This window comes from Meleagris gallopavo, chromosome 23 (assembly GCF_905368555.1).
Source record: "Meleagris gallopavo chromosome 23, MGAL_WU_HG_1.1, whole genome shotgun sequence".
In the NCBI taxonomy this organism is placed as follows: domain Eukaryota; kingdom Metazoa; phylum Chordata; class Aves; order Galliformes; family Phasianidae; genus Meleagris; species Meleagris gallopavo.
Genome location: NC_139426.1, coordinates 953072 through 969031, shown reverse-complemented (window position 1 = coordinate 969031; position 15960 = coordinate 953072). Strand labels below are relative to the sequence as shown.

At 49.4% G+C, this 15960-nt stretch overlaps 1 protein-coding gene across 5 annotated transcripts in view; it reads left to right on the top strand.

Moving 5' to 3' along the window:
* Positions 1-15960, top strand: part of TP73 (tumor protein p73) — a 33722-nt gene that overhangs the window by 11006 nt on the left and 6756 nt on the right. For all 5 annotated transcript variants that reach the window (XM_010722717.4, XM_010722718.4, XM_003212181.5 and 2 more), the window contains 3 exons: positions 3335-3580; positions 15163-15349; positions 15483-15598. In XM_010722717.4, the coding sequence (XP_010721019.1) occupies positions 3335-3580; positions 15163-15349; positions 15483-15598 (549 nt within the window). The remainder of the gene's footprint in view (positions 1-3334; positions 3581-15162; positions 15350-15482; positions 15599-15960) is intronic.

Below are 15960 nucleotides of genomic sequence, written 5' to 3'. Positions count from 1 at the left end.
CAAATCCAAGTAACTGGGGCCTTTGCCTGTTGCTTTGTAACCAAACTGTGCTACGAGCAGGATAAATCATAAAACATGCAGAGAAACATGCAGTATTAGTTGGGCTGAAAAAGGTCTGAAATGAAATTTCCTCTAATTTACAAAGGCTGGCTTTCCCACCTTTGGAAGTCCTGAGCATCAGCTGACTTGAATGAGTCTGATTCATTTGTTTCAGGTGATAAGAGAAAGCACTCTTTTATGTCACAAACTTCACTTTAACAAAAATGACTGAGTGCTGTTCTGGGCTGGGGTGTTGCTGCATGGGTCTGCTGTGAGGTATCTGGTTTGTCAGGGGAAGTCTCTCTCCCATAGGGTGGTCGTGATGCTCTGCTCAGTTCATCAGCCTTGATTCACCCTTCCACTGAGCTCCGTTGCCACACGCCTCAGCCCCACACAGCCCCAGCTCTAACCACTGTCATCTCAACACATCCCACCAGGACTGCTTTTTGTGTTTTTTTTCCAGTCACGTCCTGGGGACACCTCACCCCTCTCTGCACTGCGGCTCAGGAGCAGATTTCTGTTAGCAGATTTCACCAGGAGGCAAAATGCTTCCTGTTTATTTCCCATTTTGACAGGATATGAGTAACTGGGACGGCACCCGCTCCTGATGTGCCTGACAGTGCAAACCCAACCTGCTTTTGTCTGACTGTGCCCTTACGTGTGCTACGGCAGGTCTGAAACTCAGCTTGTTTGCTTGTCGAGTGAGGAACGCTCGCTTCCCATTTATTCCTAAGAAAACACCCGTGGCTGGGTACAGGGTGTGTGCAGAATGTTCCCTGAAGCCTTTCCGTTGTCCCAGTCATCACAAGAGAACAAACCTGCTCAATCTTGATATTCATGGATTCTTTGAGCTGTGGAATGGCTGTGCTGCCGTAAGGAGAGCAATCCTTTTCTCCTTGAGGATCTCTTCCCATGTGATGCTTTACATCTCCCACCCAGCTTCCAGCCAGTGTCACCATCAGGGCTGCGTGTCTCCAAGGTCCCTGCTGGCAGCTGGCTGTGGTGGTGCGGCCGTGGCTTCCCTCCTGCATCTCTAATGCCATTTTGCTGAAGTTTCTCGTGGTTTTTTCTCCTGGTAAAACCTGGGTTTGTGGAAAGCCCGGATGGGGGTTGTTTAGCAGGGCTATTTATAGTGCAGCAAGAAGAAATAGAGGGGTTTATGCGCATATTCTAGGGGACAAAATGGCTGTATTTGTAAGAGCAAGTCAGGTCTTGTTCGGCATTCCTCCAGTTAGTTACAGACTCCAAGAACCTTATGATAGATGCAGACAACAGGAGAACTTTCCTGCAGAAGGGCGATTGCGTTTAAGCCATTATACATCGTACGCGTTTGGGTGAGGTGTGGATCCCAAGTTAAAACATGTCTCCTGATTCCTAAGTCGTGAGCCTTTCAGCCTGCAGCCTTCCCAGGGAGCAGGCACATCCCCAGCCCACTGCTGTGTCCGGCTCACACACCGTGCTGCCCACCGGCCTTCCCACAACTGCTCAGCAGCTGATGGCACAATCCCCACCGTGCGGGGGGACGGGTGCAGGTGAGAGCAGGGTGGGATGTCCCAGAGGGGACAGCAAGCAGTGATGCACTGACATAGGAAAATATGCAGAAAAAGGGAAAAAAACAATTGGCCTGATTTTCAGATGAAAGATTAAGGCTGTTTTAGCCGTGCAACTTTTGAGAATGCAACTTTGCTTAGGCAGTACCCACAGGTGAAAGTGCTGCAGGTTTTTATTGGAAATATCTGATAATAACTGTTCAAAAAAGGAATAAGGAAAATAAATAAGGAAAGCAAGGTTTTGGCCCAGCACTTTGGAATAAGAGCAGTAGATGTATAAATAAGGGAGTTTGCTCTGTGACCTTATCTGCAGTGTGCTGCATCACAGCTGTGCACTTTGTAGTTTGAGGTTTTCCCCAAATTAAACTGACATCAGTGAAAGCCACTGAAAGCAAACACCCCAGCTATGAAACGAATTACACAAACCACCATTCAGATTTGGTTCTTTGTATTCTTGGAAGGGAACTCCTTCCAGAAAAGGCACCCACATGTACATTTGTGATAAGTGAACGAGTCCAGAAGTCCGATTTGGAGTAATGCAACACGATGGTTGCAATCTGTTAGCAAGCAAGGCAGGAGCTCTGGGATTTTAGGTTCTGGCATTTGGGGCACGTTGTCAGGGTGCTGAGGTGAGCTGGTGGTAATGCCAACATGTAACAGTGTCTGCAAGGCTGCACTCCTGCCTTCTGTTCTATTGCAACTACAGCTTTTTCTGTCTCTGCTCCAGGGCTTTTAATTCTGCTTGAATTCTGCAGCTTTTCCAAGCAGAAAGAGCACTCTGCAAAACCAAAATTTCAATAAAGATCTCTGGAGAGCTGCAGATGGGAGGCATTGCAGCAGCCTGGGCTGCGCAGAGCAGATGCTGCATTGCGTCCATGGCTGGCAACATCAGCAACTGCCACCAACTCAAGTGGTCAGTGCCAAAGATGCAGAGCCCTGGCTGTGGGGTGCTCACCTGGGGATGCCAGGCTGCTGCTGTGGTTGAGCTGCTTTGTGGCAGGGCTCATGTGGAGTTACAGTGGAGATCAAAGCCTTCCTCCTTCTCTGTCTGAGGATAGAAGACCTCTCCTCCACACCGGCCACCAACAGCTTCAGTTCCAGGCTGAACCCAGAAGCACAGGGTCAGTTCTCCCGTGAGAGTCGTGGTTGGTACCTGTGGTACCTCTGCCCTGCGTGAGGTCTGGCCACAGGCTTGGCTGGCGTTATCAGTGCTGTGAGGTCTGGCACTGAGCAGTCCTTTACTGGAAATTGGTAACACTGATGAGGCTGGTGAGGTTCCAGGAATTTGCTGCGAACCAACCTGCTTCGCTTCAGGGAAGAAAAGAGCCTTTCTGTGGTCGTGTGCAGTGCCGTGGTCATCACTCCCCCTCAATGAAGTAGGACTTTTCCCACATCTTAGCCAAGCTCAAAAAAATTCTGTTCCCCCTGCTTGCAAAAGAGTTGTTTTGCATGTCAAATGTGCTAGAAACCTGGCGATCTTGGCATCGTGCTGCCTCCAGTGAGGGTGAAGTTGATAAAAGGGGACGACTTAAATGTATTGAGTTTATCCTTTACACAAGTGGTGACCTGTTTAAAAAACAAACCAACCCAGAACAACTATTTTGGTTGACTTTCCAGCACGCTGGCCCTTTAAGGAAGCTGTAACAGGACACCTGAAGTCCTGAAGAAGTGTAGCTGAGGTTTCCATGTCTCTAAACTGGCTGGTGTTTTCTTTTTTTCCCTCCTCCCCTTTTCCCTTCCTCCAGTCCCAGTTTAATTTGCTGAACAACAGCATGGATCAGAGCATCGGCAGCAGAGCAGCCTCCACCAGCCCTTACAGCTCCGAGCACACCTCCAATGTCCCAACGCATTCACCCTACTCGCAGCCCAGCTCTACCTTCGACGCCATGTCCCCAGCTCCTGTCATCCCCTCCAACACTGACTACCCAGGTCCCCACCACTTTGAGGTGACCTTCCAGCAATCCAGCACAGCCAAGTCAGCCACCTGGACAGTAAGTTGCATGTGTTCTTCAATTCACTAGAGAGATGCTTGCTATTGTAGGCAATGTTTTCAGCCAGGCTGCCACAAACACGTGTGTGTCTGGGTGCTGGTGGTGTTGGGATGCTCAGGGAATACTGGTCTGTGGCACTGCAGGATGGTGGTTCTTGCACGACCACCACTGGTGGGGGCTTTGCCTGCACAGGTGATCATGATAAGAAAAAGCAGGCAGAAACACCTAATGCTTACTTTTAAGGATGTTTGTTGTTGCTTGTTTGTTCTTGTTTAGTTTTGGTTTTTTTCCCAAATGGGTTAAACACAGTGATTTGAATATAATCTCTGCTGCAGATATTCCATAGACTACATGTAAATGTCCCCAAAGATCACAAAGCTGGAAAAATGTGCAGGGAGAAGTGCCTGCCTTGTTCTCATGGTGCTTCCCAGAGCATTTTCCAGTGACTGCTGTCAGAGGTGATGCAGTAGGCGAGATGGACCTCCGCTCTGTTCTGCTGGGGCCATTCTTAGCTTTGTCTTAACTTCTTACTTTTCATTTTTAATCCTCTTTCATGCTGTATCAGAAGAGTAGTGTTACCTCTAGACGCCACAACAAATTAACAGAGTAGATATTTATTTACAAAGAAATAGCTACACGGCATCATGCATGCCATGTGGGCTCAATACCTGGTACCCTGGAGTACTATTGGTCTTCTTGTGTGTCCAGACAGACAGAGGAGTCCTCTGCTCTAATCAACAGTTAACCTGAGCATTGTACGGCTGCTTTTCTTTTTGTGGGAAAAAGTCCTGAAGTCACAGGCTGGCTCCTGGATGTGTGTGACTGTATTTTTAACTCACAACACTGGTGGCTGTAGTTGAAGGCAATTCTGCTGTGGAGGTTTCCCTGCTGCATGGTGATCACCTCCAGTCCTCATCACTGCCGTTTGAGTGTCTCCAAGAGCTCTTTTCAGATATGCTTGTGGCTTTTCTTTTCCATGGAAAAATGTTTGTAGAGCAGAGAGGCTGCGATGAGACAAGTGACACAAAGAGGGAGCAGCAGGGTTTCCTCTGCTGCTGTCATTTGACATTATCATGATACAAGCAGAGCTGTCCAGGAGTAATGTATCAGTCCAAGGTGTGAGAATGACTTTTATTTTTGGAAGCTGATGTGCTTAATTAGTAAGAAAGTCCTTTCCACAGTAGACAGAAAGTGTCTTGGGATGCTTTTCTGCAGACAGAGCTCAGGACGCGGCGGGCTTACAGCGCTGCGGTGCTGGTGCGGTGCTAGGACCTGCACATGTGCTTTGTACTGAGGGCAGACAGGGTCTGCAGCAGTGCCACGGTCTGTCTGTGCTGCAAATCCATGTGAGATGAGTTCTGCAACAAAGTGCTGCCCTTTGGGCACTGCTTGTTCCTGGTGCTGCAGGGACAGTGAAACCCAAGCAGGGTGAGGAGTCCTCATCCCTAATCTGAGGGCAGGCAGCACAGCACAGCGCAGTGCAGCTTCACGCTGACAGCTCGGCTCACTGCAGCACAGCTCAAGCAAGCTGCTGGAGAGCTCACATTTGAACTGAGATCAGTTAATGGCCAGGGCTGAAAAGGAGTTTCCCTGTATCTGGTCCATCAGTTTCAGCCCTCACTGCTGACATGTGTGACTGCTGGTTGGGATGAGCACCATGATCAGGTACGGCTTGCCCTTCTAGGAGTGGTTGGTCCGTCACTCTTTGTCACTGTCTTTCGTTGCAAGATACTGCTAAATGATGCATTTGTTAGGTTTTAACTAAATTCAAGGTCTTCTGGATAGGATGTGACTCTAGTCCACTCTTGCACATGTTAGGGGAAAACTCACATCAGTTAAATGTAAAGCTGCATAGGAACTGCACAGGAAAACAGGCATTCCCGTGCCACAGAAACCACAGAGGCACACAGAGAAAGGAGCAGATGTGGCCACAGGACAGACGTCCTGCTGAAACCTTTGGGGCAATGCCAGCGAGATAGGTAAGAGTCAAAGGAGAAGGCACACTCCTTGGTGTGATTTTGAAAAGCAAAGCATCTGAATGGAAGCCAAACGCACACCAGTGTGGTGGTTCTTGTCCCAGCTGTCCTGTTATAAGGGAAGGGACAGGGAAGTGTCAGATGCTTGCTTGCTGCTGTCCCTGGCTGGACATTACTGGAAGACAGCTGTGTGATAGGGTGGGCACATCTGTGGGCAGGGTCAGGCTGGGTGCTGCAGGATACCCTTGGGCAGCACGGAAAACAGGATGTGTCTGTGCACGTTTAGTATGGAGAGCACCTATTAAAAATACATTCTGTGCTCACCTTTAATTAGCAGTAAGGAAAGACCCTTCCTTTATCCCAGCTGCATGTTGCAGCTGCACAGAGTAAATCACAAAAAGCCACAAAGGTGGCTGGTTGTCCCCAGAACAGCAAAGGAGGGAGCAGCAGGAAGCACCCGGAGCCCATCCCACACAGTGAGCACTGCTGGCATCTTCTGTGAGCTGCAGCTGTCCTTAGTGGGGATGACCTGTCCTGCTGCTGACTGCATCCCAGGCCACAAGTGCCCCATCACTTCTGGGGCAGGCTGCTGTTGTTTCTGGAGGAGAGATTCAGGCATGTCCTGGTTCAGCTGCTGAAGTCTGCACTGGGCATCACTCACACAGTGCTACCTCCTGCACAGAGCCTTCCTGCAAGCACAGATTGCTCCGCAGACAAGGAGGTACTGGTTCTATTCACTGGAAGACAGCAAGCATGCAGTCCAGCTCCTGCTATTGCAGAGCAGTGGTAAGGAACCAGGGATCTTTTGTGACTAACTAAACTGAGCCCAGACTATCTCAGCATCACCGCGTGCTGTGTGCAATCCTGTTGCTGTTGTGTCTTTCTGCTGGGAGCTGCAGTAGTCAGGAAGGGGTTGCTTTGATTCTCAAGCTGTTGCATTAAGATCTCCTTTGAATATTGGAGCAACTATGTCACATCCTGAGCAAACCCTTCTAACCCAGCACCTTGGGGAAGTGGCCAGACTCAGGACACCCTTGGCCAACATGTGGCAGCCTCCCATGCTGTAGAGAATGCATGCCACCAGCCAGCACCAGGAGCTGACATTTCAGAGCACCAGACCAGGCTTCACTGCACCACTGCTGAGCCTCACAGAGAACAGGAGTGTGCCAGCAGCACCTTACATCTTGGAGAACGTGGGTAACGCTTTGAAACAGCCACCATCAAGGACTTCTAAAGGGCTGTAGACTGCCCAGCTCCCCGAGGGTGCTGCCTGCACAATGAGTGGTCCTGCTGAAGTGACAGATTTACAGATTTGCTCCCACTTTTGTCCCATCCGTGCAGCAGCCTAGAAGACGGGGCTGCTTGCTTCCTTCCTCCCTCTCAAAGTCTGCATTAAAATTAGGCTGTTTGAAAATCTTTCCTGGCTGAAGGATGGAATTAATTCAGCAAAACATCACATTATATACTGTCCATCAGTCAACATACAAATAATGATGTACATACACAGCATGGTTCTCTGCATGAATTAAGAACACAAATCTAGAAGCGTGCAAATAATAATGGGAAAACTGTTAGGAAATACAGGCACTTGTCAAAGAGAGCTAAAAGTTGTGGGCAGTGGAGGACAGTGGCATCTGATGGCGCAGTAATGGTCCACTCTTTGCTGAGAGAAGCTGAATTAATGATCTTGGTGTGCTAAAGGACGTGCATGGTTTATTCCTGCAGTTGAAAAGAAACAACTGTAAAATACACTTCTTATTTCATCAGTGGCTTTTGAGTATTTTATGATTTACTGCACCTAAGGGTGTACACTAAGCAGGTTGCAAGCACTGACCATGAATTCCCCTGCATGGCTTTGTCCTCCATCATTTCAGAGCTGAGGGGAGCCCTCCACTGTGAATGCAAGGCTTTGGTGGATCAGCAGCTCCTTCAGCCTCTCAATTTTGGGCTGAATCACCAAGACTCCAAGCAACAAGGAACTGACAGTTGGTGCACAGGCAATGCCAAACAAATAATTCAGTACAGACAGTCTTGTCAAGTGATTTGACATAGTTTTTTGATACATAGCACGTTGCCTAACAGACTCCTGTTTTTGAAGGCTTTTCCCTCTGAAGGATATTCTCTGGGAAACTCAGTGTTGTCCATTCTCAGCAATGGATAAGCCAGCTGGAAAACAAACTGTAGCAGGAATTCATATCCCGTATTGCAAGGTTCCACGGAATCCTACCATGTGGTTACCCATGGGTTTGGAAATACATACATTAAAGTTGATTAAGTTTGCAGCTCAAGCAAACGATGATAAACAATCTTTTAATAATGCAAAGTGAGACATTAAGCGAGTGAATAAGGCTCCCCCATTTAGGAAAGGAGACTCCTGTAGGCGTTGGGCTCATGGTTGGGGATCCATGAGGACTTGAGTGCTCAGCAGAACGGTGTCACTGTGGCTGGGGGAGCTGGGCTGCTTTCACAAACAGCACTGCCCAGACCACTGCCGTGGTGTGTGTGCAGCTCTCATGTCCACACTTCAAAAGGTTGTTGACAAAATAGAAAAGGGTTGGGAGGGAGATCCAAAGAAGATGAAAGATTTGGAGCAGATGCCTTGTAGAGAGATACCAAAGAAATGTATGGCATTAAAGGTCTCCTAGAGAAGAGTAAGGGTGGCTTGATCACAGTCTGCAAGTACCTGCATAGGAGATGGTTTCTGATAGCAGACAACTCTTTAATCTAATAGAAAAAGACATAATGAGATCCAATGCTTGGAAGATGAAGCCAGGCAAATTCAGACTAGAAACACAGTGTAAATTTTTTTTTAAACAGTGAGGATAATTAACCATAGGAACAATTTACCAAGGAATGTGGTGGATTCTCCAACTCCTGAAGTATTTAAGTTAAGAGTCTACCTATCTTTTTAAAGATAAGCTGTACTTCAAGCAGATACCATTGGCTCAATCCAGGACAAGTAGGTGGGGGTCTCAGACCAGCAGTGTAGAAAATCTAAGATCCAAATCTGTTTTTTCCAGCCTTCAAATGGTGAATTTATAAATTTATGAAATGAACAGGTGGAGAGAGATGAAGACTTTGTGCACAGATTTGGGGCCCACATTTGCCAGAAGCAGCTCTGTTCTTGCAGAAAGATGCCAGGCAGCAAATGGGTGGCAAGGTCCTGACTCCCCAGGCCGTCTCTACCCACAGCATCAAGCTCAGCTTTGGAAAATCACAACCAACTCTGAACCAAAGTTGCTGTGCTAGTCTTTTCTGTATGAAGCCTTCATTTTAATTTTTTAATGGCCTTCTTATTAGCAGAGAGCAATGAACAGATGCTGAAAATAAGGTTTTCCCTGCATGCTCAAAGCCCCCCTCCAGCAGGCTGTGCTGATGGGGCTGAGAGGAGGACGGGAGCCGCAGCCGTGCAAGACAGGGCACGCCAGCAGCCTGCCTGTTTGTTGGAAGCTATCAGGACTCTCAGTTCCCTGGAGCTGCCCATACATGCAAGAGCCGTGAGCAGATCTTGGCTGTTTTCTCGCAGGCAGCCCCTCACCACGCCGGCCAGCTGGTAACTGATAGATAATTAGTATTTTTCTCAAGTTGGGTTTGAGGTGGATCAGCGCTCCCTCCTCTCCAAAACACTACAGTGTGCACCAAAGCCTGCAGAAGCGTTAATGGGGTCTTTGGCCCCCCGTGGCCTGGCTGGAAAGGGGCAGCTGTCTGCTTCTCCACCCAGCCCTGGGAGGCAGCTGGGGTCTCATCCCAATGAGGAAACCCCTTACCAGCCCATGTACAGCATCACGCTTGCTGTTTCGGTGCACAGCCAGTGATGGAAGGTCTCTGTGTCTGGAGAGGGTCAAAGCCAAGGTGAGGGTCTCCTGTCAGAGCAGGTGTAATCAGGCAGTTACTCAAAGCAAAGCACTGGGGTTTAATTAGACCCAAGTCTGGTTGCTCCATAAATATTGCAGTTGGAGCATTGGTGCTGGGAGACCGGGGGAGCTGAAATGGTTACTTTGAAGGCAGCTGAAAGGGAAGGATGGAAATAATTGGGGTTACTGGAGGTAAATTCTCCTTGATACCTGAAGGATGTTGAAATAGAGAGGCAGTTGTAAAGAGGAGGGGAAAATCTTCAGGAGCATCTATAGAAAATGCTTCAATCTCTCTGGCAGCTTACTGTGTTTTACAGAGGTATCTGTCCAACAGCAGTGGCCTGAAAATGAGCAACTGAACATGGCTCGGTACGCTCTACATCTGAGCCACAAACACCTTTGTTTTTATCTGAGTAGCTGGGCAAAAGAGCATGGATATTTTGGCATGCCAGAAATAGGAAAGCAACCTCAGCATCAGCCTGCTCCAAAGCTCATTGAAGCCAGCCTACTGGAGGCTTTCCATGAGCTTTTGCAGGGCGTGGATGAGGCTCCAGCAGCTCCAGACACAATGGAATTAAGAAAAAAGGCAAAGGAATTTGGTGTGTGATGTTCCAACACGACCCACTATCAGCTCCACTATCTTGAACGTGTATGGTATGCACAGGTCAAGGGAATGACTTGCTGGCAACTGCCTCACCAACGGGAAGGTGAGATGGGACATGCCAGGAAGCCAGTCTGCTGTAGGGAAGTGGTGCCAGGGTAGAGGACACCTCAAGGTACCTTTCTGCACCATACCCGTGTGGCAGCCCTAAGATATCACTGGTGGTCCAGCATTTGTGAGTATGGGACTGAGGATGTCTGCTAAGTCCCTGTGCTGCAGTGGCCAGAGGCTCTTGCTGGGGCTCCACCAGGCTTCTGGAGAAAAGCCTGTGTCCCAGGTAGGTCCTGGTCACTGCAGGGTGAGGACATGGGTGCTGGTGCATCTCCTTGCAGCCATTCCACTGTGCTGTGCCAAGCCCCTGTGCACCAGGCACAGGTGGATGCCTTCCTGTTCAGCGCAAGCGATGCACAGCATGCAAACCTCAGCTTGTAGTAAGTGAGCAGTACAGAAAACATGAGGAGAAATTTCTAACTCAGTGAGAAGTTGTATAGGCCGGTGATTAAAAAGTGGTTATTAAAAAAAATTAGAAAGAAAAACTAAGTTCTGTAGTCTGCATGTCTTCCAGGATCTGTCGTAACAGATTCGTCCGAGCCGGTTAACGGTATTTGCGGTTTGCAAGATGCTACATGTCTGAGTAAGATGACAGACACATTATTATCACCTCTCCACTGCGATCTGTCCAAACCTGTCCCAGGATGCAGCTCCGCAGCTGCTTGCTGGGGAGTGCAAGGAAATTAGCAGCCGGAGGCAGCACTTTTCTTCTCTCTCCCTTGCCAGGCTAGTGGCTTTATTGGGATCCATTGACTGCAGTCCTGGACACGTCTTGAGTAAAGCTAATGAGAAGAGTGGAATGTAAAAGAGGAGGAGGAGAAGGCTGGTAGGGAGAAGGGGGGAGGATTTGTGGAAAAAGTAATTGTTGAGCAAATCATTTCCTTCAAGAGAGAAAGAAGGACTTGGCTGCAGCCCTCCTGAAGCAGGCAAGTCTAGACGCTTCAGTGTCAACAGTTGAAGATAAATAAGATTTTATCAGCTTCAAATCTGTTGGGACGCATCCTTCTAGCGGTTCTGCTGCCCAGAGAGAAGCAGGGACAGATGGACTTTGCTGGTAGGTCTCTGTGCAGAAGATTCAGGTTGTTTTTTTGAGCAAAGGTCTTAGCATACGCGGGGAAAGCCCAGCTCTCCTGTGTCTCGCTTCCTGCACAGTAGCTGCAGGGCTGATTAGGGCAGGGGTTTCTTCCAGAGCAGCTTGGATGTGTGTGCAGGGTGAACAGCAGCATTCTTAAGCTTAACTTCAGTGCTGTTTCACATCTGCAGCTGTATTGGTCTCCATGAATTTCTGTGGGGTATTAGGTCACTTGAACCTTGTAATGCACAAAACATTTCCTTGGACACAGTGGCTGCAGTAGTAAGATAACACTTAGAAAGGAGAATTTGAATTTTTCTTTCAGTCTTACTGCTCTGGACTTGTGCTACAAGACATTACAGGAGCAGAGAAGCAGCAGCAGCAGCAGCAGAGGTGTCATTGTATTTTCCCTGCAGCAAATGGGGGTGTGCTTACATTGAAAGCCACATGACTGTAAGAGAGAAAAAACAAGAGAACAAGAATATGTGCTCTGCAAGTTTATGTAAGCTTAGGGTGGTTGCTCAGTTATACTGCTGCTGTTTATGCTGTGCAATCATCCACAAGCCACAGCGACGTGAACCTGTTGTGCTCTGCAAACACAGTTACAGGCTGTCTGACTTTCTTCTACAATCAGAGAGGACTTTAAGAATACGAAGGGCTATCCTAACAGCCTAAAGCACAGAACAGGAATTGGAGGTAAGGGAAGGAGATGCCTAGAGATAGAACAAATTCAGACTTTTGTGTAGGTGTGAAAGAAATGCTAGGATTGAGATCTTTCAGTGCTGCCACAGCAGCACCAGAGATGCTGGGGAATGTGTTCAGGCACCCAGGGGTGCTGCTGAGGCATCAACACTGCTCAGTTCACCAACACAGCCCTGGCCATGCTTGCTTCCCATATACCAGGGACAGCTCCACTGCTCCACTGGCCAGCAGCCAAGCACTCCTGCAGCACGCTCCCAAACCAGCAGGAGCCACAGCTGCCACCAGCTTGCAAAAACTACACACAAACAGGAATGGTGTGGATGGACAGCCAGAGGCTTGCCCTCCAGCCGTATGGCAATGACACGGCCATGGCAAAAAGATGAGTGTGAAGCAGCGAGGTGACTGCACCACTCCTTGAGATAAATACTGCTGTGTTGTTCTGGGGTTCTGATTTTTCACTTGGCAAATCTCTTGTTTTGCACTTGAGGAAGGTACAGTGCCTTGGTGCACTCTGTAAGCCAGGTGCATGTACTTCAGCTGCACCTCAGGAAGCATCAATAACTGAAAGCACAGTTTTGCCCAGCTGTAGATGACCATGGAGAAGCAGAGCACCTGCATGGCACTCTACTTGGATTCTCAAAGCATGGATTTTTCTGTCCCTTATGTATACACTGCTTTTCTTGGCTGAAAACATGGCTAGACATAAGAGTCTCCATGGATTCTGAAAATACACTGAAATATAATGCTCACTCCCAAAGTGGCCGTGAACAAGCAGGGTTTCCAAACCAGGAGAGCTTTGCTCTGGCAGTGACTGCAGCAGAGCATGCAGGGAGCCAAGTGCTGCTGATCCAGCACCATGAGCACAGTCTCACAGGATGCAACCCTGATCCTTCTTGCCCAGAGTTATCAGTGTGGAGTTCCTTAAAAGAATAGTTTGTTATTGTTGAAGGATCTTTGAAGGCAATGCTGGAGCTGTTAAGACATGATAAGGTTATCAGCAGAGGCATGCCTGTGTTGAGCAGCAGCGTTTCTCCCTGCAGGGCAATCGCTGTGCTATTTAACAGAGATTTATCCGTGTCATAACATGGTATAATGAGAGAATTTGTTACCAAAGAGCTTGCCGTAATGCACCTCTACTCTTCCAGAGCAGTTTTATTTTCCAGGCGTGTTGAGGACTGCCCGGGAATGTCTACATGAAAGGATCCTTTGACAGGAGTTGTCAGTATTTTAACACCTGGCAAGGAAGAGCCCACTCCACATAACCCTTGTTTTGCCACATTGTCTCCCAAAAACAAGAGCACTAAGTCCCCATTGCACCCATGCAAGCAGGTTATATGGGCTCAAGCCTTGCTCCAGCGCTGCTCTCTCTTTCCATTGCTAAAAGCACATTGCACCCCTACCATATGTAAAGGACCAGCTAAAAGGTGACACCATGCCCCACATACCCTAATGTCCTACCAGCAGCCTTGCACTCAAGTTATCTGCTTGCTGCAGAGCCCTCAGCTTTAGAAGTAAGCCCTCTGCCAGAGGGAAAGCAGAGATGCTTTCTCACTGCGTGGTATTAGGAGCAAAGACTCAGTGGCCATTGCACACCTGTATTTTGGTGGCTTAGGACAAGCATTAACATCCTCACAAGCATTCAGCACGGTGGTATTTTTTTGGCATAAAGCATGTGTTGTGGGAATGAGATAAAATACTTTGAACAGAAGCACGCCCTGCATGCAGGGACTAGCTGAGCTCTGTGCAGCAGGGGTGGGCTCGTGTATAGCAAACAAATTCTTTGTTAGAAAACAGCATGGCAAGCTGGAAGGGAACTGCATCTCCTCACACGTGTGCCCTGGACAGCAGTTAGTAGAAGGTGAGGGACAGGCCCTGCTGCCCAGCTGCCTGGGGCACTTCCCAGTCCCAAACCACTCAGAGAAGTGCAGGGCAAGCACCTGCCAGACCCAAGAAAACTCATGTGTCAGTCCATTTCCGTGGGCTGCTACCTTTAGGGCCCAGAGCCCATCACTGTGTTCACCTTCCTCCAGCACAAGAAGGGACTCTGCTACCTTAGGGAGGTTTTACCTTGCAAGCACAGCACTCCCCTGCTCTTCCTCTTGCTCCTCTTGCATTATTTTAATATGCTGCACCATAGGAGCAGCAGGATTCTACCCCAACCTTTATGGGCTCAGCATCACAACTCCTGCACCTGAGCTGGGAAGGGGTTGGGAGGAGCACGTACCTCGTTCCTGGCTGTGTCAGTGCTGGGTGCACACTGGGGCCAAACACAGCTGTGCTGAGTGGAGACAGTTGTTTCTGCACTTGAAGTTTACCTCTTGCTCATGACCCTGTTGTGTCTGCACAAGGAGCATTTCAGTGGTCACAGACCATCTTCTGTCAGCATACCTCTCTGGGTGTTATTTCCAGCTGCTGCCCAGCATCACCCAGTGCCTGTCCTGACGGAGTGCTGTCCCCAGCCTCCCTGATCCATCTCCTTTGTGACCTTCTGCTAGGACTGCAAGTGTCTGTGAAGAATCGAGTCACGGTCAGGATAAACCCCATTCTGCACCACACTTAGTAGACATAATTAATGTCTGACATCTTCCCTAATTAGCTGTAATTCTATTATGCAATGTGAAGCATGGATTCCTTATCCCTCCGTGCCAGCTGGGAAACCCTCCCTAGAAGGTCCCATGCTGCATCCAGTAGTTGGTGTGATCTGGCTTGTGTGGAAAGTGAACATTGTTGTGCAGGTGAACTTGGTCACATTTAAGCACTGCTAGGGAGAAACAAGTGCTGAGCCTTGGGGTAAGAAGTTACTGCAGAACAACACGGTGTCCCCTACATGTGTGTGCAGTAGCAGTTTGCAAGGCAGCTATCTCTTGTGCAGCTTCACAAAGCATGTGCATCAGCACAGCCAGCACACGGGGAATCCTGCGCTGGCACAGCACCCCCGGAGCGGTTACAGTACAATAGGCAGCAATTGGTTTTATAACGAGTCATTATTTTAATATGCTGCTTTGCTGCCATGTTGGCATCTCACTGGGAGCATTCAGGAGGCAGAAGGTGGGTGGATCAGAGGAGCTGCGGGAAAGCAGGCGCCTGCCTGAGCGTGGTGTGAGAGCCACAGTGCTCAGCCCTCCACGTGCACACAGCATCCCTCAGGCACGGGGCTGCAGGCACCCAGGGCTCCTTGCTGCCCACGGTGCATGCTGAGCTGCATCTCCGCGTTTTCCATTTGCTCCTCGCGAGCTGTGCTAACGCAGATCTCTCTTCTATTCCAGTACTCCCCACTGCTGAAGAAGCTCTATTGTCAGATTGCCAAGACATGTCCCATCCAGATCAAGGTGTCCAGCCCACCTCCACCAGGCACCATCATCCGGGCCATGCCTGTCTACAAGAAGGCCGAGCACGTGACAGAAGTGGTGAAACGCTGCCCCAACCATGAGCTGGGGCGTGACTTTAACGATGGTGAGTGCTGTTGTCACCCCTACAGGGCACAGCCCCAGCTGTAAAACGTGGCTGGGAAGAGCTGGTGGGACAGGCGCTGCTGCCCTGTGCGGGATGAAGCTGCAGGTCCTAACCACGGGCACTTGACTTACAGGCCAGTCAGCCCCAGCCAGCCACCTCATCAGGGTGGAAGGCAACAACCTCTCCCAGTACGTGGACGACCCTGTGACAGGACGGCAGAGTGTGATGGTGCCCTACGAGCCCCCACAGGTACCCAGCTGCATTGGGGGTGGTGGGGAGCAGAACCAGCTCTTGTCCCAGTCTCGAGGGGTGAACCCGCTGGTGACATCTGCTTTGTTGGAGGAAGATTTGAGTCCTGGGCTGGAGTCTGGTGGCACTAGCACATCCAAGCCCTTGCGTGCTTGCTCTGAGCATCCCATTCCTGGGTGGTGGGGAGCAGAAGGCCTGAGCCTCCCCCTCAGAGATCCCACAGCCCTTGCAGCGTTCCATTTCCCCACCTAGGACTGTCCCCATCACTGCAGGGCCACATGTCACATGTCTTCCCCTTCCCAGTGCTCCTTCTGCTTGACCTGCAAAGGCACTCAAGGCACAGCTCTGCCCAAAGGGATGCC